Genomic DNA, 22522 nt, shown 5'->3' on the forward strand with positions numbered 1-22522 from the left:
TGAAACAAGGCTGTTATCAGTCCATATACTATTTATTCTTTTTTTTTATTAAGAAAAGAAGGAAAAAAAAACATAAACAAAAAACAAAATGGAGGTAAAGAAAAAATACTATTTATTCTTAACCTGCTCCGTTATCACCGCCTTCCAGCCCTCCCAAAGAGTATTCAGAATAAACCCCCGGATAATAAGGTCAACTCCTCTTATCTTCCCAGTGTAATTAGTACCTCACCTCCATCGTTTTGGTCTATGTATTAGCCAAAGATTATCCAAAAAGTCCAGAGAACAGTCCATCACAGTGTGGCTTGGCTCAGAGCTCTGTACGAGTGCAGTTCGTGGGTCAGTGTCAGCCTGAGAACCGCCTTTCATGAATTTGCTCTCAGTGCCAACTGAGAACTGTTGTTAGTGGGTTTGTCTTAGGCAAGGAGTGAGCGTATAAGTCAACACTGAGAAAGCTTGGCTATGGAAACGTTCAGTTCAAGGCCTGGCTGCTCTGAACAACACTGGCTAACAGCACCGTGATGCTCCAGCTAGTCTGTCTTTGCTCAATGACTGATGTGTTTGAACCTTTCAGGGGAATGGGGGTGAAACAGTGGCTGGTGTCAGACAGAGACTCCATTCTGCAAGCTCCCCAGGCTTTCTGTGGCCTGACCTCTGCCAGTGGTCCAGATGTACACGAAGAAGGAAGGACAGACAGCAAGAATGTCGAGCAAGCTCTTTCTGTTAGACTGCCCCTCTCACATTAAAAGGCCTCATCTCCCCATCACAAGAAAGGAAGTGGGCCCCTAACATTAAGGAGGAGAGTTGGGATTGCAGCAGAGGCAGGCTCTCGGGGTACGGAAGGAAGGGTACACGGTTAATGATTGTCAGAACTGCATACAGTAGGTAACAGGCAGACCAGGAGGCCCCAGTGGACCTCTTAGACGGCTAGGGAGGATGTAGGAGGGGGGCAAGGGCTCCCTAAGTTGCAGGGAGCAGCAGAGCAGCTGTAGGTAAGGGCTTGGCTGGAAGGAGGGTGTGACGAAGATGTCGAGAGGAGGTCTCAGGAAACCACTGGTGGACACTGGCTTAACAAAGGCAGGAAGTTAGGAAGGGGACGGATGTGGACAGTGACCAGAGGCGGGGCCATGGTACCAAGGCTGAAAGGAAGAAGCAGTCACAGAACCAGGTTGAGGGCTGAGGAAGCACCAGGCCAAGCCCCGCTGAGGGTCTGTAGGGCACTATGGAGTGGGGTTCTGGAAAAGGGCAGGCTGTGGCTGTGGGGGTGGTGCCATCAGCTCTAGACAGTGAGAGGAGCCAGAGACAGCACTGGGGGCACCTAGAGTGGACTGAAGGGGTGCAAGGCTTCCCATCCTGAGACCAGGGATTAGAAGCTGGGACCACAGGGAGGACACAGACACGGTCAGGGTAGGTGGAGGGGTGTGTGAGGATGTTCTCCACCTAACACGGCCGGAGGATGGACTATGGGAGACATTGCGGTGATGGGGTTGGTCTGGCCCTTCTCTGGCCAGCTGTGAGTTAATACTGAGAGACTGAAGACTCCAGCTCTTGGTGTGTAAAATGGGATTTCACTCGTAATTTGGGGTCCTAGTGTTCCAGCTATGCTTCCCAGAGAAGGGGCTGTTAGACCTGCCAGGTAGAAGTTGGCCAGTGCCAGCTGTACCTGCAGAGGGCATGCAGGAGGCAGATTAGGAACAGAGGGAGCTCAGTAGTCAATTGCAAGTCAATTGACCCCACATCCTCGCCAGTTAGGGAGCCTGGCTCTCCCTGCTGTGGAAGGGCCAAGAGCGGATGGGGGAGGGGAGAGGCTCTGGAAGTCATCCAGGGGCAAAACCTTCTTTTCTTCCAGACACTGACGCTCTTGCTTTTTCCAGGGACCTGAGCAACAACAAGATCAGCTCCTTGGGCAATTCTTCCTTCACCAACATGAGCCAGCTGACCACGCTGTGAGTCCCAGCAGGGCTGGGTGGGCACACAGGATGTCATCAGGCTATGCTGGCATCGCTCTTGTCATTTGTGACCGCATGCAGACCCCTTTCCCACCTACAGACTAAATAACACCCCATCCATCACTTCTTGGATATTTTGGCCATGGGCAAATTAAAAAACAAAACAACTTTTACTGTGAAATACAATGGGAAAGTACAAAAATTGAACTATCTATCACATTTTTATAAAGCTAGCACATGTTTTGAGGCAGGAGGATGGTCACAAGCTTGAGGCTAGCCAGAACTAGGCCCCAGATTAGGCTGTATGTTGAGAATTTTATTTAAATAGATTCATGGTCCAGTTTGGTTTCCCCACTCAGCACAGTTACTCCGACATCCTTCCATACGTGGGTGTTCCTTCCCGGGGGCTGCCCATGACTCTCTATCCTGTAACCACGTCTACCACAGAATCAATTCTCTTGCTAATCTGCCTGTCTGCTGGCGGGTTCATTTATTTGGTATCTTTTGAGTTAGTGGGTTAGCTGTGGGCTCTAAAAACACAGTCCTAGCACAAATACTATTTGATAACTTAATGACATGACCCTGGGGTGGGGAGTGGCCTCAAAGCCTTAGCTCGCTCACCTATAAGATGGGGTGGGAACGGTCCTTCATCTCTGGTTCATCATAGCATCTTCCTTCCTTCCTTCCTTCCTTCCTTCCACAGGATCCTCAGCTACAATGCCCTCCAGTGCATCCCTCCTCTGGCCTTCCAGGGGCTCCGTTCCCTGCGCCTGCTGTAAGTCTCTCCCAACTCATTCTTCTAGAAGTCTACCCCATTACCCGAGTCTTACCCCTTACCCCTAGTGGGCAGAAATATTCCCAGGTTTGGAGCCCCAGGAGGGACAATGCTCTGTCCAATTATGGGAGCCCAGAATGCTCTCATTTAAACCCCTTAGAGAAGCCAAGTTTTAAGTGGGAAATGATCCAAGAGCAGAGGTGGCCATCATCCCAAGTTTAGTTTGTGCACGTGTGTGTGACAGGGAAGGGGTGGGGTGCCTAAGATAAAGGAGTCCTTTGTTTGCACAAGAGACTTCTGTTCAGATTGACAGGGTTTGCTTCCAGAAATCAGCGAACTTTTTCTACAAGTTCTCAAAGTGACTCTGCCCAAAATGTTCTGCTGTGTCTGTTATGGTGGCTCCTGACTCCATCAGAACCAAGGCGACATTCCTGCAGTCGTAACTTGTGGCTGCCTAAGTTAATCTCCTTACAAAGAGCCCACTCTGTCTCTGTCCCCTGGCAAAGAGGGAGTGCCTGTGTGTTTACTTATCTTATTTATGATTAAACTCAACTCGAATTCTTTAGATGGCAAAGTCAAGAGCTTCCCCCACAGTATGGGGGCACAGGATGGCCTTCATGGACTCTGAGGGCTCCCTTTTCCTTCCTGGGGCTACCAGGTCAGGGTTGTTGGGCTGGGGACTGTCTCCCTGCCAGCAGACATGCATGGTGTGTCCATTCAGCAAGGGCTAGGAAGCCCCTCCCCCAGGCATCCTTCCCTATCCCTGGCCTGGGCTTCCACAGCCTCTTCTTTCCTCAGGTCTTTGCACGGCAATGACGTCTCCACCCTCCAAGAGGGCATCTTTACGGATGTGACGTCTCTGTCTCACTTGTGAGTAATGCCAGCCCAGTTCTCTGGGCCTCCTTGAATTTAAGCAGAACTTGGAGTCTGAGAGAGCCCAAGCCCCTCAGCTCATCGGAACATGCTGCCTTTATCCTGAGTTGGGGAATGTTCCACAGTCTCCTTCTTGGCCTCTTACACACTCAGTGTAGGAGAACAGGCCTTTAGCAGGTGGGAGCAAACATTTGTTGATCGCTGGACCTGTCCCCTGCCGGTGTGACCCCCTCATAACGATCCCACAACAGGGGTAGTGTTTCCTCATTTTACACAAAAGGAACGAGAGCTACAGAAAGGAAGATGTATGCCCAGCTGCACCGCTGGTGGGGTGGCAGCTCCTCCCCAGTGCCCACGCTCTTAGACTATCCCATAATACAGTTTCTGCTTCACACATGGGCATGAGATCCTGAGATCTATTTCCCAAAGAAGTAGAATAGCATAGAGTTGCTTCCCAGGCTCTACAGCAGGCAGTGCTGTGATGATTCTTTAAAGGCAGTAGGCGAGGACTCGGGAGATGGCTCAGTCAGTAAAGCGCTTGCCATACAAGTATGAGGACCTCGACTTGACCGCCAGAACCCACATAAAAAGTTGGGTATGGTAACATGTACTGATCCTAGAGCCAGGAGGCAGAGACAGGCAGATCCCTGGGGGCTCACTGATTAGCTGGCCGACCTTACCTGTTTGATGAATTCCAGGCCAGTAAGAAACCATGCCTCAAAGAAAAAGTGTATGAGACCTGAGAAACAACACCCAAGGGTGTCAACTGGCCTCACATGCCTGCGTGTGTGTGCACGCACGCACACACACACACACACACACACACACACAAATAAATAAACAAATGGGGCTTAATATCTCAGAGCAGAGTTTCTGTTCAGGGTGATGCTAATGCTTTGAAAGTGAGTAGTGGAGTTGGTTGTCTGGGGCTGGGAATACAGTCAGCATTTCTGATTTGTGCGCTGACTATGACACAAATGACCAGCTGTTTATTATGTATTGTATATAAGACAATGAGGAGATAGGTAAGCCCAGGATTGAGGCAGGGTTGTCCTCACCCTGGAGGTTGGGATAGTACAGAACAGACACCTTCCTGGCATTTCTGGGTACCCTTGGCTGTGGTGTGCCTGTAGACTGTGGCCACATGGACTGCATCTGGAAGGCTTTGATCTTCTCTGACTCCCCTCCACACCAGGGCCCGAGTAGGCAGGTATCCTTAGATCAGAAAGCCTGGTGTCGGCGGTGTTTCTCTTGAAGTTCAGTCAGCCATCTTAGACATCCCCGGGTTCTGAGAATCGTCTTTCCCATATTTTAATCTGCAAAGTCAGAGTGATCATAAAATAGGTAGTGCATTCACATACATATATATTTTAGGGAGTTTATACTATGTTAGGTTTCCTTATGACCCCTCAAATGGCTCTTAATTTTAACTGTCTTTCCACATACTCCCTCCCTTGTCCCTTTTTTCTCCTTACCCCAACTTGAATCTCCCATTCCTGTCTCTCTCCTCCGTCCACAACTATCTATTCTACTTCCATTTCCTAGGGAGATCTAGCTGTGCCCACCCCCACACATATCTTCCTTGATAACTAACCTCTGTGGGCAGGTCTATGGACTGTAGCTTGATTATCATCGACTTAACAGCTAATATCCTCTTATAAGAGGATACATACCATATTTGTCTTTCTGGGTCTGGGTTACCTCATTCACGATGATTTTTTTTCTCTCTAGTTCCATCCATTTACCCACAGATTTCATGATCCCGTGCTTTAAACGGTTGAGTAGTGTGTCACTGTGTAAATGTACCACATTTTGTTTATCCATTCTTCTGTTGAGGGACATCTAGGTTGTTTCCAGTTTCTGGCTATTTCCAGTTCTAGAAATGAACATGATTGAGCAAGTGTCTCTGTGGTGAGATGAAGCATCCTTTGGGTATGTAGAATAGCTGGATCTTGAAGTAGGTTGATTCCCATCTTCTTGAGGAGCTGCCATATCGATTTCCACAGTGGCTGTATAAATTTGCACTCCCGCCAGCAATGGAGGAGTGTTCCCCTTACTCCACACCCCAGCAATGGAGGAGTGTTTCTCTTACTCCACACCCCAGCAATGGAGGAGTGTTCCCCTTACTCCACACCCCAGCAATGGAGGAGTGTTCCCCTTACTCCGCACCCTTGCCAGCATGAGCTGTCACTTGTTTTCATTGATCTTAGTCATTCTGACAGGTGTGTTTTGATTTGCATTTCCCTGATGACTAAGGATGTTTAGCATTTAAGTGTTTCTCAGCCATCTGAGTTTCCTTTACCGAAAATTCTGCTTTATGTATTTTGGATATTAGCCTTCTATTAGATGTGTAGTTGGTACAATTTTTTTTCCCCATTCTGTAGGCTGTTGCTTTGTCTGAATGACAGTGTCCTTTGACTTACAGAAGCTTTTCAGTTTCATCAGGTCTCATGTATTAATTGTTGGTCTTAGTATCTGGGCTAATGGTATTCTGTTTAGAAAGTCTTTTCCTGTGCCAATGAATTCAAGGCTAACCTGCATCCAAATACCAGAAGGTTGCATGCCCACCAGAGCTCATGGCTACAGTTCCCCAGTGTTGCCCTTCACTGTTAGAACCCTGCAATTTGCTGCCTTTACCCTGCTATAGGCTAGAAAGCCAAATTTCAATGTTCATTGGTAAGTAGGTGTGAAAATTCGGTAGAAATGACTAATTACATCATGCCATGCCCATGTGGCTAAAAAGTAAGTAGTTAATGACAATTATGGCACTGTAATTTATTATTTGATGGCATGCAGAATAATTAATGTGATACAAATATGAACATAAGGACTGGTGGTGCTCTGCATAATAGTGTACACTTATAATCCCAGCATAGGGGAAGATTGCAAGTTCCAGGCCAGCCTGGACTACCTAGTGGGTCTTTGTTTCAGTGAAAGGAGGAAGGAAAGCAGACAGACTGGAAGGGGATCAACTAAAATGAAGTTAATTCTATTTTAGGATGGATGATCCTTTTCTTCCTGCATTCCTCTGCACTGAGGATTTGTGGGGATTTGTGTTTGGCAGGCTTCACTCCGGTCCTACTGACGGACCCAGCTAGTGTGTTTGGTGTTAGCTAGCATCTGGTCCAGCTCTGGAGTCAATGGCTCCTGTCCTCAAGGAACCACTTTTGCAGACTCTGGGACCAGGGGGATGAAGACAGCACATGCATGAACCCATGAGTGGGCAGGGGGGCGGGGGTTCAGGTGGAGGGGTTTACAGTTTGAGAATTCTGGCTCAGACTAGGAGGGGCTGTCTTGGGCTAGGCTCCATTAATAGGAGCTGGCATGGCTTGGCATGAGCAGAGGAGACAGCTTCGGTTTCAGCGTGCCCAAGTTACACCGAAGACCAACAACATGGAGCTATTTATAATCTCAGTGGGGTGTTTTCCCAAGCCACAGCCCTTTGGGATTGAGGGGCGCCTGGCTGCTGCTCTACCAACCAGTCTCCCTTAGGCCGACCTGTTCTCCACTCCCCACTGGGTCCTCAGTTGTCTTTAATTTTTTTAAAAATTTTAACTAACTAGTTAATATTTTGAGACAGAATCACACTACATAGCCCAGCTGACCTGAAATTCGTCGTCTTCCTAACTCAGTCTCCTGACCTTTTGATTGAAATGTGTAAATTGTGCTGGCGTGTGGAGGCACACACCTTTAATCTCAGCACTCAGGCAGAAACAGGTGGATCTCTGAGTTTGAGGCTAGCCTGGTCTACAGAGAGAGTTCCAGGATAACTGGGGCTACACAGAGAAACCTGTCTCAAATGACCGAAAAAGAGTGTAAGTTGTTGTTTCCATCGGCTTCCACTGGGCAAACCAGTCCCCAGGAGAAAGGGAGCTGTGGCAACGAGGGCCAGTGGTCCTCAACTGGGAAAAACCAGCCGTGGGCAAGCAGGCTGATGTTTGCCCAGGACAGGAACAAGCAGCCACACGTGCGGGACAAGCCCGGATGGCTTTGAGCGGCTTTATGAGGCTGTGGCCCTGCAGGTTTCAGTAATGGGAAGGGAAGGGACATTTACATCTGAGGTGCGGCATTGCTGATGTTGGTGGTAGACATCTGTGCCAGGATGGCTGTTTGTGAAGCTCTCGGTCACGTCAAGAGCCCCCACACTCAGGGCGACATCCGAGTCTTTGAGGGATTTTTCTCTAACCATCCTCTTCATGAATGGCCTATACTCCTTGTAGTTCACTATAAATTCTATACTAAGCTATTAAATGCCATAATTGTGCTACTTTTTGATAATTTGAAAATAATATTTTAAAATAATGGAGAGATGGCTCAGAGGTTAAGAGCATTGCCTGCTCTTCCAAAGGTCCTGAGTTCAATTCCCAGCAACCACATGGTGGCTCACAACCATCTGTAACAGGGTCTGGTGCCCTCTTCTGGCTTGCAGGCATACACACACAGACAGAATATTGTATACATAATAAATAAATAAATATTTAAAAAAAATAATGTTTTAAAGTAAGTATATTTTTATATTTATTTCATACAAAAATATATTTAAAAATAAGTATTTTATATACCATAATATCTGTCTTCCTGTCATCTTTGGAGTCTGCCTCTGACCTTCCTGTGTGTCTGAGAGGCTCTGGTGCTGATGGGGGAAGAGGATGGTATCTTGCTCATCCCATTAGCCAGGATGGATGCTGTCAGCACACGAGGACAGAAAATTAAATACACATCAAGGTTGCACCTGCCCTCCTTCCTGAGCTGCGTGAGTCCCTCGGCGCCCATTCTAGGTTATGCGTGCTTGTCTCTCTTCCTCTCTTGATCGCAGGCTCTTTATTGAATCATAAAGTGAGCCCCAGAGATGTTACGGGAACAGCCCAAGGTCACGGGCAGGGAGCAGCTGTGGTAGGCTGCAGTCCAAGTCTTGCTCAGCCTGTTTTTTAAGATTGCACAGCGTCAGCTGTGCTATTCTGGGAGATTCCTGTTCAGAGCCACAGCCGCTTCTATCAGGCTGTACCTATCTTGGGGTGTGGGGGGTCACTTCCTCTGCAAGCCAGAACAGGTGGGAAGTGGCTCAGTATCCGGTGACCTGATGAATGCGCCCCTTCTCGTTAACCTCACACAACCTTGAGGTTTTAGAATCGGTTGATACGGATGAGTTTCAGGTGCTGATCTGTTTACCAAAAGGAAGAACTCTGACCATTCCATTACATGCCCATCCTCTCTTTATGCCTCTCACTGGGTGTGGGGCAAGACTCGGAGCTTGCCATAGGGTTGGTACAGGGCTGGGAAGCTGGCAGTACTCAGGCAGGTGCAGACGTGAGGGCACAGGCGTGGTCCACGGAGGCTGATACAGCCTGCTGGGGGCAGCTCCATCATTTGACATCCACTTCTATCAGCTGGATTTCAGGGGCATCTGTTCTAGAGGAAAGCTCACACCTCACGAAGCCATGTGCAAAAGAATGTTCACAGTCTTCTTAACTGCCAGAAAGCCCAGCAATAGGGAAACTGCTCACTAAACCACAGGGAACCTATTCTTCCCAGAGCACTTTGGCAAAATGAAGCGGATTCCTATATGCCGACCTGGAAGGTTTCCAAGACCCGCTGGCTAGTGACAAGAAACACGCTGTTGGGATGTGACACACAGCAGATAGGAACCGTATGCGTCCATGTGGGAAAGGGCCGGAAGGCCACACACCCACGAGCTTGGTAACGGTGCCACCTGTGTCCCTCTGTGGAGGACAGCGGCATACTGTGAGCATAGCATGGTTTATTTAACCAGTTACCGGCTGGCAAATAGTGGCAATTTCCAGGTCCTGGGTCATTTTCTGCAGCTACAGACTGGACAAAGGATGATGTGAAAAGTTTATTCTGGTCTTTTCTGCAGCCTGGAAGTGCAGAAGCACAGTAATGACATGGCAGAAACATGATCGGACATTCACATGACAGGGTAGCAGTGAGGCCAGACAGATCCTCAGTAGCCGGCATCCACTTCTACGGCAGCTGGCCCAGCTCTGGGGGAATGACAGTGTCCTCCTGACTGTTACCTGTTTTAAAGAGCCATCTTCCAACACCGGACCAATGAAATGCAGTCTCAGCATGCATTTGGAGGGGACTTTGAGACCATCGCAGCAGTCTGTCACACAGGTGTCTGTAGGAGAAACTGTCACAAAGCAATTGCACCTGGAATTGGAGTTATACCATTCCGCACTCCCATCAGCAACACTGGAATATGCCCTTAAAAAAAAACTTAAGTTGGGACTGGAGAGATGGCTTTGAAGTTAAGAGCACTGGCTGTTCTTCCAGAGGACCTGGGTTCGATTCCCATTACCCACATGGCAGCTCACAACTGTCTGTAACTTTGTTCTAGCTGATCCAGCTCCCTCACACGGACATATCTGCAGGCAAAACACCAATGCACATAAAATAAAAATAAACAAATATTTCTGGGCATGGTGGTACATCTTTAATCTCTGCACTCAGGAGGCAGAGACAGGCAGATTTTTATGAGTTCATGGCCAGCCTATTCTACATAGTGAGTTCCAGGCTAGCCAAGGCTACACAGTGAGACCCATCTCCCCCTCCCCCCCAAAAAAAAGGAAAGAAAGGAAAAATAAAAACAAAAAAGTGTGTGCATGAGTGTGTGTGTGCATGAGTGTGTGTGTGTGCATGCGTGCGCACGTGTGTGTGTGTGTGTGTATGTGTCATGGCACTTAGCACATTGTTCTGCAACATTTGAAAAAGACTCGCAAGTAAGAATGCGTGCATGTGCTCTTTGCTTAGTTAAAAATGAAAAGAAAAACAAAAGTGACTGGGCTTCCCAGACAGGCAGTTCAGAGTTTAGAGTGAGAGGCTGCCCTTAGCTACAGTGTGGCCCCAGGGAAATTATTTATTCCATGCAATGCTCAGTTCAACATTGTACAGATGCAGGGAGCTTGTGTGTGGGGTTAATGAGAGCACTGGATGCATGAAGGCAGGAGCAGCAGCCATTTCTCTGCAAGAGTAAATGCTGGCTGCCTTCTCCCTCAAGCCCTGTGGAGGCTCCGAGAACAGAGCCTCTGTTCCTGGCGGCCTGGGTTCCAAATCCAGATCTCCCTTCATTGGTCTAGGGCAATTACTCAATCTTCCTAAGTCTGTGTCTGGGCACAGAAATCATCTAAGTAAGACAATGCGTATGGAGTGTTTAAAGAGGAGCTATGGGTGACCTGCATCGCTATGTGCTCAGTGGGTCAAGGCTTCTGACACTGGAATGCCTGCTTTTCTCTGCTGCCTGTCCCAGGGCCATTGGAGCCAACCCCCTGTACTGCGACTGCCACCTCCGATGGCTCTCCAGCTGGGTGAAGACTGGCTACAAGGAACCTGGCATTGCCCGCTGTGCTGGACCCCCAGACATGGAAGGCAAACTTCTGCTTACAACACCTGCCAAGAAATTTGAATGCCAAGGTGAGCCCAGGAGCATGAGAGAAGCGGTGGACCGGAGGGACCGGAGGACTTGCTGAGTCCTGGTAGGGTCTTCCAGATACTCCTGGGTACCTGGGTCCCACTGATGGTAGAATCAAAGAATAGAAATGATGTTCTCTTGTTAGCACGGCTGCCTTCCAGTCTTGATATCCAATAAGCGAAAAGGCCAGGCAGAAAAATCCCGGTCTATTAAGGCTTTCATTCTTGCCCATGGTTACGTAAGAAAAACTAAAATAGCATTTCGAAGCTCCCAGGCTCCTTGTAATTCAGGCACTCAGACGTCCCTTAGATAGAAGTCCTGGACAATTAGCTGAAACCCTACTCTGGCCCTGGTGGGCCCAGAGGACCAGCTGATGCTTTCTTGACATTTGCAGAACACAGAGTCACATCACGACTGGCGGTCTGTTACCTCCAACAGCTACAAATCCTAGTTCAGGGGATCTGCAGAACCTTGCGGAGCAAAGACAGGTGGCTGAGCGGCTGCCTGGGCTCAGCTTTGTGTGCAGGGGGAGCTACGGGAGGACCCTAGGGACCCTGGGGCATGGCTCTTGCCCTCTGCAAGCTCAGAGGCCACCATAGGAAATGAAACTGACAGCTGTAGGTTAATGAGGAGGCCCAGGCCACCCTGTGTGCAGGAAGCTGTCACAGTTCAAAGCACCACTCTGTAGCGGCTGCTAGGACCAAGCCGATCTGTGCTAATATATGCTTGGCATTTACTAGCTGGCAAAGCGGTGCTAAATACTTTTTTCAAGGTATTCTTCTTAGCTGGATATAACAACATCCGGAAAAGTACTGACATGAGAAAAGAGCCCAATGCGTGTTTACTACCGAGTTCACTGAGACACCAATACTAGGTCAAGAAACAACAACTTTGTCTGTGTCTGGAAGTCCCTCCAGCAGGCTCTGTCCTGTGGAAAGGTCTTTTTCTTTTTTTAATTTCTGTTCATGCGCATACCTCTTCATCAGAACTAATATGTCACCTCTTCCAGAAGGAACCTCCTGGGGGAGCCTGAGTTGAGTGACCAGATTTCCTTATTCTCTCTTGGGAAATTTTGGTGTCCCTCAGGGTTGGTACCCAGGTACCCTTGCTGCCAGGCTCCTTATTCTCCCAGTGAAGGTGGTCTGGAGAGAGGGGCCTGTGTAGCCTGGTAGGTACTAGGGAAGGTTCTCCCTGCTGCTGATGTGGAGAGGAAGAACCTCAAGGCTTGTGGACTTTCCCCATGTGGCTTCCCTGCAGAGCCAAGCTCAGGCACATGGTTCCCCCTCTGCTGAGTAGGCTGTAGGCTGAGGTGATTGCCTCTGAGGGCATGAGGGGCAGAGTCAGGCGAAGTCAGCGATCACAATTTTGCTACTCTCTTACTCTTAGAGTGGCCATAGCCACTCTGAATATAGTTTCCACCTGTTGGGAACTGCAGAGTTCTCACAACTACGTATCAATCAGGGGCTGCCAGGGACCCTGTGGGAAGTGGGTTCTGCAGCTGGAAAGCTGGACTGAGCTGAGGGGTGCAGCGTGACCTTCAACACTCGTGGTGAAGGCATGTCTCCTGGGAGGAGGGTATTTTTTAGGGCAGAGCCCCAAGCTCCCACATGCCCACTAATGCTCTCCCTCTTACCACAGGTCTCCCCAGTCTGGCAGTTCAGGCCAAGTGTGATCCCTGCTTGTCCAGCCCATGCCAGAACCAGGGCACCTGCCACAATGACCCTCTTGAGGTATACAGGTGTACCTGTCCCAGTGGCTACAAGGTGAGTGGAGGCTGGAGCTGGAGGAACAGGGTTCTATCTGCTGCAAGGCAGGCCATGCACAACAGGCTATGTCGTTGGCTGGTCTAGCCCAGAACATGTGTGTAAGTTGACCTTATTACCAGTGACTTAACCTTTGGGCGGATGGACATGCTGATGAATCAGTAAATGAAGGAAGGAAGAGGCAACCCTGTGGTAGACAAGCAGAGTTGCCGAGGGCTGTTTCTTTCCTCATACCAATGCCCTTGGCTCTCCCTGGAGTCCTCATTGCTGGCTTCTCCTCCAGGGCCGAGACTGTGAAGTGTCCCTGGACAGCTGTTCCAGCAACCCATGTGGAAATGGGGGAACCTGCCATCCCCACGAGGGCGAGGATGCTGGCTTCACGTGAGTGTCCATGGGGTGTGAGATGGGGTTGGGGAGGGCTGACAGGCCCAGCATCGAAGTCTCGACCTGTGCTGGAGATGAGGGTGGGCAGGGAGAACAGACCTGTGTTCCAGATTATAGTCACGTGTTCTTTGAGTTCCTTCTCACCTGGAAGAGTATGGGCAGAGCACCTGTGGAGCAGCAGGCGCTGGACAGCACAGGCTCACAGGGGAGCGCCTGGGCCTGGGCTGGCTTCCACTGCTCTAGGGAGGGGCCAGGAGTGTTTCCCACACACTGGGAACCTATAGCCCAGAGTAAATACCATGGCAGTGCTGGGGAGTGGTTGGGGGCATATAAGACTTTTTAAAAACTTTTCTATATAATTTATTTATTTTAATTTAATGTGCATTGGTGTTTTGCTTGTCTGCATGTCTGTGTGAGGGTACTAGGTCCCCTGGAACTGGAGTTAGTTAGACAGCTGTGAGCTGTCCTGTGGGTGCTGGGAATTGAACCCGGGTCCTCTTGAAGAGCAGCCAGTACTCTTAACCGCTGAGCAATCTCTCCAGCCCCCCTAAGAATCTTTTAAATCTCCACGGGCCCTCTGAGCCCCCATTTTAAGCTGAACAAGTCTCTAGAAGCTGTGGCTAGCCCTGTGTTCGCTGAACAGACAAAGGTGGAGTCACATCCTGGTCACTCCTTTTGGCGCCCTACCTTTGCGTGACTCTCACTGGCTGGCCACTGCGGGGAGGGATCCCACCCTGAACGGCAGGCATTTCCCATGCTCTGGATGCAGCTGCCCTCACCACTTAGCATACTCGAGCCCATCCAGAGCAGATGTTATATCTTCACCCCTGCACGAGCCTGCTTTCCCCAGGAAGCCCCCACCCCATCCCGCCCTCCCAGAGCTTTTCTGAGGAACACAGTACTTAGCTGCTGGCGATAAATTGCCTACTGAACAAATTGGCTCCTCAGAAAATGATGTTGAATTTATGGGCGGAAATGGCCAAACCTGCCTCTGCAGACCCAAATTACCAGATGTAAAAAATAAAGTGCTAAGTGCCTCTCCTCCAGTGTTGCCTTGGAAACGCATCCTTACAATAGGCAGGCGCACCTCAGGGGCAAGCAGCAGCTCCAGTCAAGCTTTCTCCCCGTTCTGGTCCTCGGCTCCTGCACAGGGCTGGGATGCCCCTTCTGGGATGGGGGGCAAGCGGGTTGGCCTTACATCCTGCAGCCAGGCAGCCTATAGCACCAGGTGGGAGGGGAGACGTCCTTTCCACCTGCCTTATGCCCTGAGATTTTGCCAGAAGACTTTCTGCGCAAATGTCCTGTCATCCTAGCTTAAAACCGAACTCCAGAAGATGCCTGTGGCACAAGCTCCGGAGCAGATGTAGACCACCCCACACAAATGTTCTTAGACCAACAGCTACATTTTTTCATTGTAAGTTTGTTTCTTCCATGCAAAGGAGACAGTGTCATGGATATCATAAATATTCTTGCTGTTTTAAAATAAAACAAGTAGGTTAAGTATGCTACCCCCATCCCCCAGTGGTATCTGTTGTGCATAGCAATTGGGTACCATTTTTAACTTATTATTTATTCATTACGTTTTTTTCTAGGCAGGGTGTATTGGGGAACCAAGGCTGCCCCGTAATACGCAGATATCCTTTTATTTTGGCCCCCAGAGTTCTAGATCACAGCTTCTGGTACCCCACATAACTTTAGGTACCTTTGAAATGTCACCAGCAAGCTTCTCCATAGCAATGAAAACCATCTTTCCCTTTCTGGCTGCAGCTAGTATTTCCACTGTGTTCCACCCTTCAGGTCTCTATTGTGATATGATTGTATGCCAGGAGCGACTGCCCCCAATGAGGGCATAAAAGCTGAAGTTTAAAGCCCTCCCCGTTTCTTGTCACCATAAACTTCTAATTAGAAGTTTCTTTTGCCTGGGTCTAGTGGTATGTATAGGTAATCCTGTGGCTGGGTCTGGTGGTACACATAGGTAATCCTATGGCTGGATCTGGTGATATACATAGGTAATCCTAGGCTGGGTTTGGTGGTATACATAGGTAATCTTAGGCTGGGTCTGGTGGTATACATAGGTAATCCTATGGCTTGGTCTGGTGGTTTGCATAGGTAATCCTACAGCTGGGTCTGGTAGTACACATAGGTAATCCTAGCATGCAGGAGACTGAGGCAGGAGGATTATGAGTTTGAAGCCAGTTTGAGGTACATAAATGAGACCTTATCTCAAAAAAAGTTATTAAAGTTTCTTTGGGGCATGGATAGATGGCTCAGTGGGTAAGAGCACTGGCTGCTCTTCCAGAGGACCCAGGGTTGAGTCCCAGCTCCTGCATGGTGGCTCATAGCCATCGATAACTCCAGCCTCAGTGGACCTGATGCCTTTTTCTGGTCTCTAAGGCCGCCACACATGTAGGTGGTGCACATACATACATGTAGACAGAACACCCTTATTCATAAAAATAAATAAGATCAGAAGAAGTTTCTGTGTCTGAGTTAATGATGACTAATAACATACAAACCAACACAACTATTATAAAATTTAACATTGCTACCCACAAGGTAATGTTTCTGAGACTGACCTCCTTCATGGGTGGATGGCTCTATTCTGTGTCAGTTGGTTTGTGTGTCCGTAGATGGTCCGTGTGCGGTAGGAGAGAACAGCTGCCTTGATGTTTTGTTTGAATGTATATTACAGACTTCCTGGGGAGGTCTGTTCACATAAACCCACTGTCAGGATCAGGATTTGTCATAGACCTGCCACGCAGATTTTGGAAACCCTTCCGGTTTATATGCCCAAATCTCCTGTGTGAGCAGGTGGCGACAGTATTTCAGTTCTGTCAAATGACAGCTCCACGGGCCCTGTCAGTTATTTTTAATGGTTGACTTGCTGTTTTTCTTGACACCTGGAGGCACAGCCTACCTACCTCCTGCTTGGGCAGAGAGTGACGCCTTTGCTGAGGCCTGGGAAAGATGAAGGAGATCTATGGACATTTGCTGGCTGTGAATCCCTCAGGCCACACTCTCTGGCCCTTATAGCCCTTGGGAAACCTCACATGCCTGAGGCTAAGGAGTCCCCTGGTTTTTAATCACCAACTTCTAGAACCTTCTACAGCCCAGCTACTGCTCGGCCCAGTCCTATCATTACTCTCTTTCTGAAGTCTGTGCCCTGAAAGATTTGAGCAGTGTAGACGGGCAGATCCTGCCTTCTCACTTCGGGCTTTGCCAGTCCCTCTGTACCTACTGCCTCCCCTCCTGTGTTGGAATTCTTGTCGAGGCTAGACCCTCACCTCTTCCAGGAAGTCTGCCTGACCATGCCCTGCTGAGGAAGGGTTAGGAGCACTCTGCCCACACCTGGCTTCGGAGGCTCCACCATCCTGATAGTACTTCTCTTTGGGCCACTGTCTCCTGTTTGTCTCCCCCACCACACTGCAAGCCAGAGGATTCCTTGAAGGTGGAGCCAGGCTTGTTACTTTCTAATCTGTTCACCTTCTGGTCTAAAGTAGAAGCCCCAAACATATGGACTAAGGATTCTGACCAGTGGCCAGGCTTTCCCTGTCCCTCTTCATCCACCCCCGCCCCCTCCACCGCAGGTGCTCCTGTCCCTCTGGTTTCGAGGGGCCGACCTGTGGAGTGAACACAGATGATTGTGTGAAAGACGCCTGTGTCAACGGAGGTGTCTGTGTGGACGGTGTGGGCAATTACACCTGCCGGTGCCCTCTGCAGTACACAGGTAAGCACTGCAGGGTCAAGGCATGCCCCATCCTTTGGGGACGCCAACGTCTGCATGGGCTCCAGAGAAGACTGCAGCATCTGCTGCCTCTTGCTTCTTCTTCCCCTAGGAAGGGCCTGTGAGCAGCTGGTGGACTTCTGCTCCCCGGATCTGAACCCGTGTCAGCATGAGGCCCAGTGTGTGGGCACCCCGGATGGGCCCAGGTCAGTGTCCCCCACTGCCAGTGACTCCAGCCTAGGCTTGGCTTCGTCCCTCCCTCCCTTCCTCATATGTTGGTCTGGGTTCCTGAGAGCCATCATAGAGGTGGCTATGGGCACAGCTTTGGCCACACAGCCTGGGGGGTGTGACTTGCTGCAGCTTGGCCCTGCGTAGGTGCTGGCAGGACCGAGCCCACTCTTCTCATTGGGAACTGGGAGCAGCAGTAGAGTCCTCTTGAGGTGCTCACGAAGGGACGTGAGAAGGCATTCCTTTGGAAGGTACTCACTGAGCCTGACAGCCATGCTCCAATCACAGCCATTTATGCCAGGTCCATGACCTCTCACCCCAATCACAAAAGCCACAAAGCTCACAAAATTAAAGAAACCCCCAGAACAAAGCCTTACCTGAAAGGAAGGCTTGTGGAAGGCTGTTCACACTTGCCGCTCCTCCGTGGAGGGTGAATATGCATAGGTTCTGTGGGAGTCTAGACTTAGCTGTTTACTGGACGGCCTCAGATGCCCCTGGCAACTTCCATATATGCTCAATTATATGCGGTCTATGACCTAAGTGTGGCTCCAAAGCTCAGAATTCCAAAACCTGTCCACCCAGAGCAAGGAGTCATTGCACTAACTGGATTATGTAGAAGGGCTTGTCACCTGGAGGTTGCTGGATAAAGGTCATATGGGATTTTGAAAATGTCACTCTCTTATACACAGTCCCATTCCTGGAATGCCCCTCCTCCCCTCCATGAAGTCAGCAAAGAGTTGTTAGGCTCGGACTTCCTGTGGTCTATGGCGGAGTGACTCAAGCCCAGGAATTGGGACTAAGGCTAGCGGTAGAGACCTGAAGAAGCCTGCTATGTAGGCAGTAGTGTCCAGGGACTGTTGGGGACCAGCTAAACATGCACAGTGGACTGCAGCAAGGCCTCTGTGAAAATGAGAGAGACATTGCGCTCCTTTGTAAGGTACAGGAATGGGAGCAGAGATGGCAAAGCCAACCAGGGAGCAGTGTGCCATTTTATGTGGTCAGGATTAACACTGTAATAGGAGACGGGTTCTGTACTTGTGCATATATATGTATAGCAGGCTAACAATCGTCTTTCCAGCCTGAGAAGCACTGGGTTTGAAATGAGAAACAACTCCAGGCAAGAATGCAGTCTGCTTACGTGGGGTTTGGAGTTGATAGTTCAGACAGGGAGCTGGAGAGGTGGCTCAGAGGTTAAGAGCACTGTTCTTCCAAAGGTCCCGAGTTCAATTCCCAGCAACCGCATGGTGGCTTACAACCATCTGTAATGAGATCTCTGATGCCCTCTTGAGTCATCCTCATCAGCTTATGCCATGAGACCCAATATGAACAAGTTCAATAGAACCGCTGCCCATGCATACTTCAGCATTGCCAGGGCAAAAATTAATTAATTATTAGGGGTTCAGGGGTTACTTGGACTTTTCCAGCCCAGATTCCCCCACATACAGCTCTGTCCTTAGTAAAAGAGACTCTGCAGAGGCAGGATGAACGTCGGCTGACCCTCTCTCTGTCCACCACAGGTGTGAGTGTGTGCCAGGTTACACCGGTGACAAATGCAGCGAAAATCAGGATGACTGCAGGGATCACCGCTGTCAGAACGGGGCTCAATGTGTGGATGAGGTCAACAGCTACGCCTGCCTCTGTGCTGAGGGCTACAGGTGAGCCTCTGGGGCCACACTGTGAGCAATTCCCCTGCCTCGGGTGGGACTGGCTCAGGAGAGTAACAGTCCCATTCTGGGAGCTGAGTGCTGGAGGTATGGGTGTGACTCCACCGGTCCCAACTATGCAAACTTGGGAGGGTCAAACAACCACTTAGAATTTGGGCATAGACTTCCAAACCTGTTTGTTGAAGTCTGAAGATGGGAACAGTAAAGAAGGAATTTAGAAGGAGTTATTGTCATGCTTCTGAATGTGGGCATCCAGCTGTCCCAGCACTATTGGTTGAAAAGACTTTTTTTTTTTTTCCTTCACCTCATTCAATTGTCTCGGCTTTCTGGCGAAAGCTCCAGGGCCTGCAGGTTTAGGGATGCTTCTGTTTACTGTTCTTATGCCAGCAGCATGCTGTCTTTATTACGGCAGCTTCGTGCTGAGTTTTTAAATTGGAAAGTGTAAGTCCTCCTGTTTGGTTTTTTTTTTCTTCCGAGGTTGTTTTGGCTATCCTGGGTTTGTTGAATTTCCAGGTTAGATAGTCAAATTTTGCAAAAAAAGTAGTTTGGGATTTGGTAGGAGCGTTATTGACCTGTGGAGCAGTGTAGGGAGCAGTGGCATTTTAATAAAACAATATTGGATTTTCCCATTTTTGAGCGTGAACTGCCTCTCGGCATATATAGGCCTACTTTAGCTTCTTTCAACAACTGTTCTGTCATTTTTAAAGTACATGCTTCACACTTATTTTGAAACATTTTTTAAATTATTATTTTTTGTGTATGGTGTTTTGCCTGCAGGGATGTCTATGCACCAAGTCTGTGCCTGGTGATATCAGAGGCCAAATGAGGGTGCCAGATCCCCTGGGACTGAAATTACAGATGGTTGTGAGCTGCTTTGTGGGTGCTGAGAATCCAACCTGGGTTATCTGGAAGAGAAGCCAATGCTCTTAAGCACTGAGCTATCTTATCTCTCTAGCTCCTCATACATAATTTTGGAATTATTTCCTAATTTTAATTCTTCTAGAGGATATTATAAATAGAATTGATTTTAAAAAGGTTCATTTATTTTACTTACGTGTACAAGTGTTTGACTACACGTATGTATATGCACCAAGTGCATGAAGTGGCCAAAGGAGTCAGAAGTGGGCATCGGATCTGATGGAACTTAGGTGTAAGTGGGTGTGAGCCACCATGTAGGTGGTGGGAATTGAACTCAGGTTCCCTGCAAGAGCAGCCAGTGCTCTTAACTGCTGAGCCATCTCTCCAGCCCCCTGGAATTGATTTCTTAATTTGTTGCATGTGCACTGATTTTGTAAATCAGGCTGAATCCTTCAATTAGTTCTAAGAGCGTTAGTAGATTCCTTAGGATTTTCTTCTACAGGATAACATATCTATAAATAGATAATTTCCTTCCTCTTTTTTAGCGTAGATGTGTGTTTTCTCCCTAACTGCTCTGCCCATACCCTGCAGTGTACAGTTGTATGAAGCTTGTGAGAGCAGGCACTCTTGGCTTCTTTCTGCATCTACAGGGCAACATTAACCTCTGTCCGTCGAGTGTGATGCAGGCTGTGTGTGTTTTTGGGCTGTAGATTTCCCTTCTACTTCCAACTTGTTGACATTTCTTTGATTTTTTAATATGTTACTATGATGTTCAACATTGATTGATTTCAGATGGTAAATCAACTTTGAGCTCCTGGGGTAAAATTTAAATGGTCATGATATATAATAATGTTTATGCTCCATTTGATTTGCTGATATCTTGCTGAGGACTTTTTTCCTATGTCCCTTAGTGACATTGCCTGTATTTGTTTCTTTCAGTGTCTTTGTCTCGCTTAGGTACCAGCGTCTCAGAATCAGGAAGTGTTCCTTTATTATGTACTTCTTAGAAGAATTTATGGAAAAACGAGGATTAGTTATTTTTTTTGAATCTTTAATAGGATTAATCAGTGAAACAAACCCTTTGGGCCTGGGGAATTTTCTGGTCACTAGTTCAATTTCCTCAATTGTTTGTTAGTATATCCCAGCACTCGGGAGGCAGAGGCAGGCGGATCTCTGTGAGTTCGAGACCAGCCTGGTCTACAAGAGCTAGTTCCAGGACAGGCTCCAAAACCACAGAGAAACCCTGTCTCGAAAAACAAAACAAAACAAAACAAAAAAAAAACAACAACAAAAAAAAAGATTATTTCAAGTCTTGAGTCAATGTGGGGAGTTTTTGTGTTTCTAAAAATTGACCGATTTCATCTATTCTATCCAATTAGCTGGCACACAGTTGGCCATATGTGCCCTTCTGAGTCTCCCTGTGTTGTGTTGGGGGTTATTAGAAACCAGGGCCTTGTGCCCGCTAAGCAAATGCTCTATCTCTGCCACCTCCCCAGGTAACTGCTTTATTTCTGTAAGTCTGCCAGCAATGTGCCCGCTTTTATTTCTGCTTTCTGTAATTCAGGGCCTCCTCACCACCATCTCCATCACCGCCGCTTGTATCTTAAGTCAGAGTTGTAAAACCTGCCCTGCAGAGTTACTGGCATGGGGGGAGGGAGTGAATCTTCAGCTTCCATGTGTGTGCCAATCACCTGACCTGTTAGAAAGTGCGCGGGGGGGGGGTCCTTTTCTGGGAAGGGCCAGATGATGCTGCAGGAACTGCTCCAGGTGTCCCTCCTGGAGCTCAGCTCCCTTGGAAAGCAACACTCACAAAGGACATCTTCTGGGTGTCCTTTAAGGGTCCATTTTCTTGGGGTGGTTAGTGAATTTCTGACTAGCACAGTGGGAGAGACTCCCTCCCTCCGCTTCATTTGGCCCCCACCCTCTCTGACCTGTGTCTTTTCCTCTCAGCGGACAGCTCTGTGAGATCCCACCTGCCCCCAGGAACCCCTGTGAGGGGACTGAGTGCCAGAATGGGGCCAACTGTGTGGACCAGGGCAGCAGGCCTGTATGCCAGTGCCTGCCAGGCTTCGGCGGTCCCGAGTGTGAGAAGCTGCTCAGTGTCAACTTTGTGGACCGTGACACTTACCTGCAGTTCACGGACCTGCAGAACTGGCCTCGGGCCAATATCACTCTTCAGGTGTGTGTCTGGGGACCTGGTCACTCAAAGGGAGTCAGGGAGCAGGGTATCCCCGCTCCTCAGAATGTCAGGCTACACCCCTGTCCACAGAAACCGAAAGGAACCTGTGTGGACCGCTGTTATCCTCGGGTTAGGATGAGTCATCTCGGGGACAACTGTGACAGGGTCCAGACGAAGCTTGCCTGAGGCCTTGCCCACAGGCCTTAATCATAACCTCTGCTCAGCTCTGGCCTGCTCCATGTGCCTGGAGTGATTTCTGGGCTTGTCTTTAACCAACAGTTTTGGGGTCCCCTAAATGCCCATTTTGTGCCTTCAGTGTCATTTCAGAACATCATCATGTTGAGGGGGAAAAACCAGCTTCTACTTCAACAAATGATGAAAAATCTGGCCGTTGTGCTGAATATGTCCCAGAGGAAGAGAGGGAGGCAGATTTGACTGCATTTTCCCCAGTAGACAATGTAAACTCTTGAACCCCTCTGCCTCAAATTCCATTCTTGGTCACAAGCACCCAATCCTCTCTCCTTTCCTTTGTTCTTTCTCCTCCTCAGCCCCTCAGATAGGCTCAGCTCTGTCCTCTCCAGTTGCCCTCAGTAAGCTAGCAGGCAGCTTATCCACTCTAGGCAAAACTCACCCCATCTAGACCCAGCTCTGTCCCCAGCCCCAGCCATAGCTCAGGCTCTTCTAACATCTTCGGAAGGT

The 22522-nt window shown here is 48.9% G+C and overlaps 1 protein-coding gene across 1 annotated transcript in view; it reads left to right on the forward strand.

Annotated features, from left to right (window-relative positions):
• Slit1 (slit guidance ligand 1) overlaps positions 1 to 22522 on the forward strand; it is a 144562-nt gene that overhangs the window by 115110 nt on the left and 6930 nt on the right. Inside the window, exons 24-33 of the mRNA XM_041661124.1 lie at positions 1872 to 1943; positions 2650 to 2721; positions 3520 to 3591; positions 10862 to 11025; positions 12662 to 12786; positions 13070 to 13167; positions 16758 to 16897; positions 17007 to 17100; positions 18640 to 18777; positions 21595 to 21823. Of these exons, the coding sequence (XP_041517058.1) occupies positions 1872 to 1943; positions 2650 to 2721; positions 3520 to 3591; positions 10862 to 11025; positions 12662 to 12786; positions 13070 to 13167; positions 16758 to 16897; positions 17007 to 17100; positions 18640 to 18777; positions 21595 to 21823 (1204 nt within the window). The remainder of the gene's footprint in view (positions 1 to 1871; positions 1944 to 2649; positions 2722 to 3519; positions 3592 to 10861; positions 11026 to 12661; positions 12787 to 13069; positions 13168 to 16757; positions 16898 to 17006; positions 17101 to 18639; positions 18778 to 21594; positions 21824 to 22522) is intronic.

Source organism: Microtus oregoni, unplaced genomic scaffold, assembly GCF_018167655.1.
Source record: "Microtus oregoni isolate MIOR12 unplaced genomic scaffold, Mior012 000012F_ref0000307, whole genome shotgun sequence".
Classification (NCBI taxonomy): domain Eukaryota; kingdom Metazoa; phylum Chordata; class Mammalia; order Rodentia; family Cricetidae; genus Microtus; species Microtus oregoni.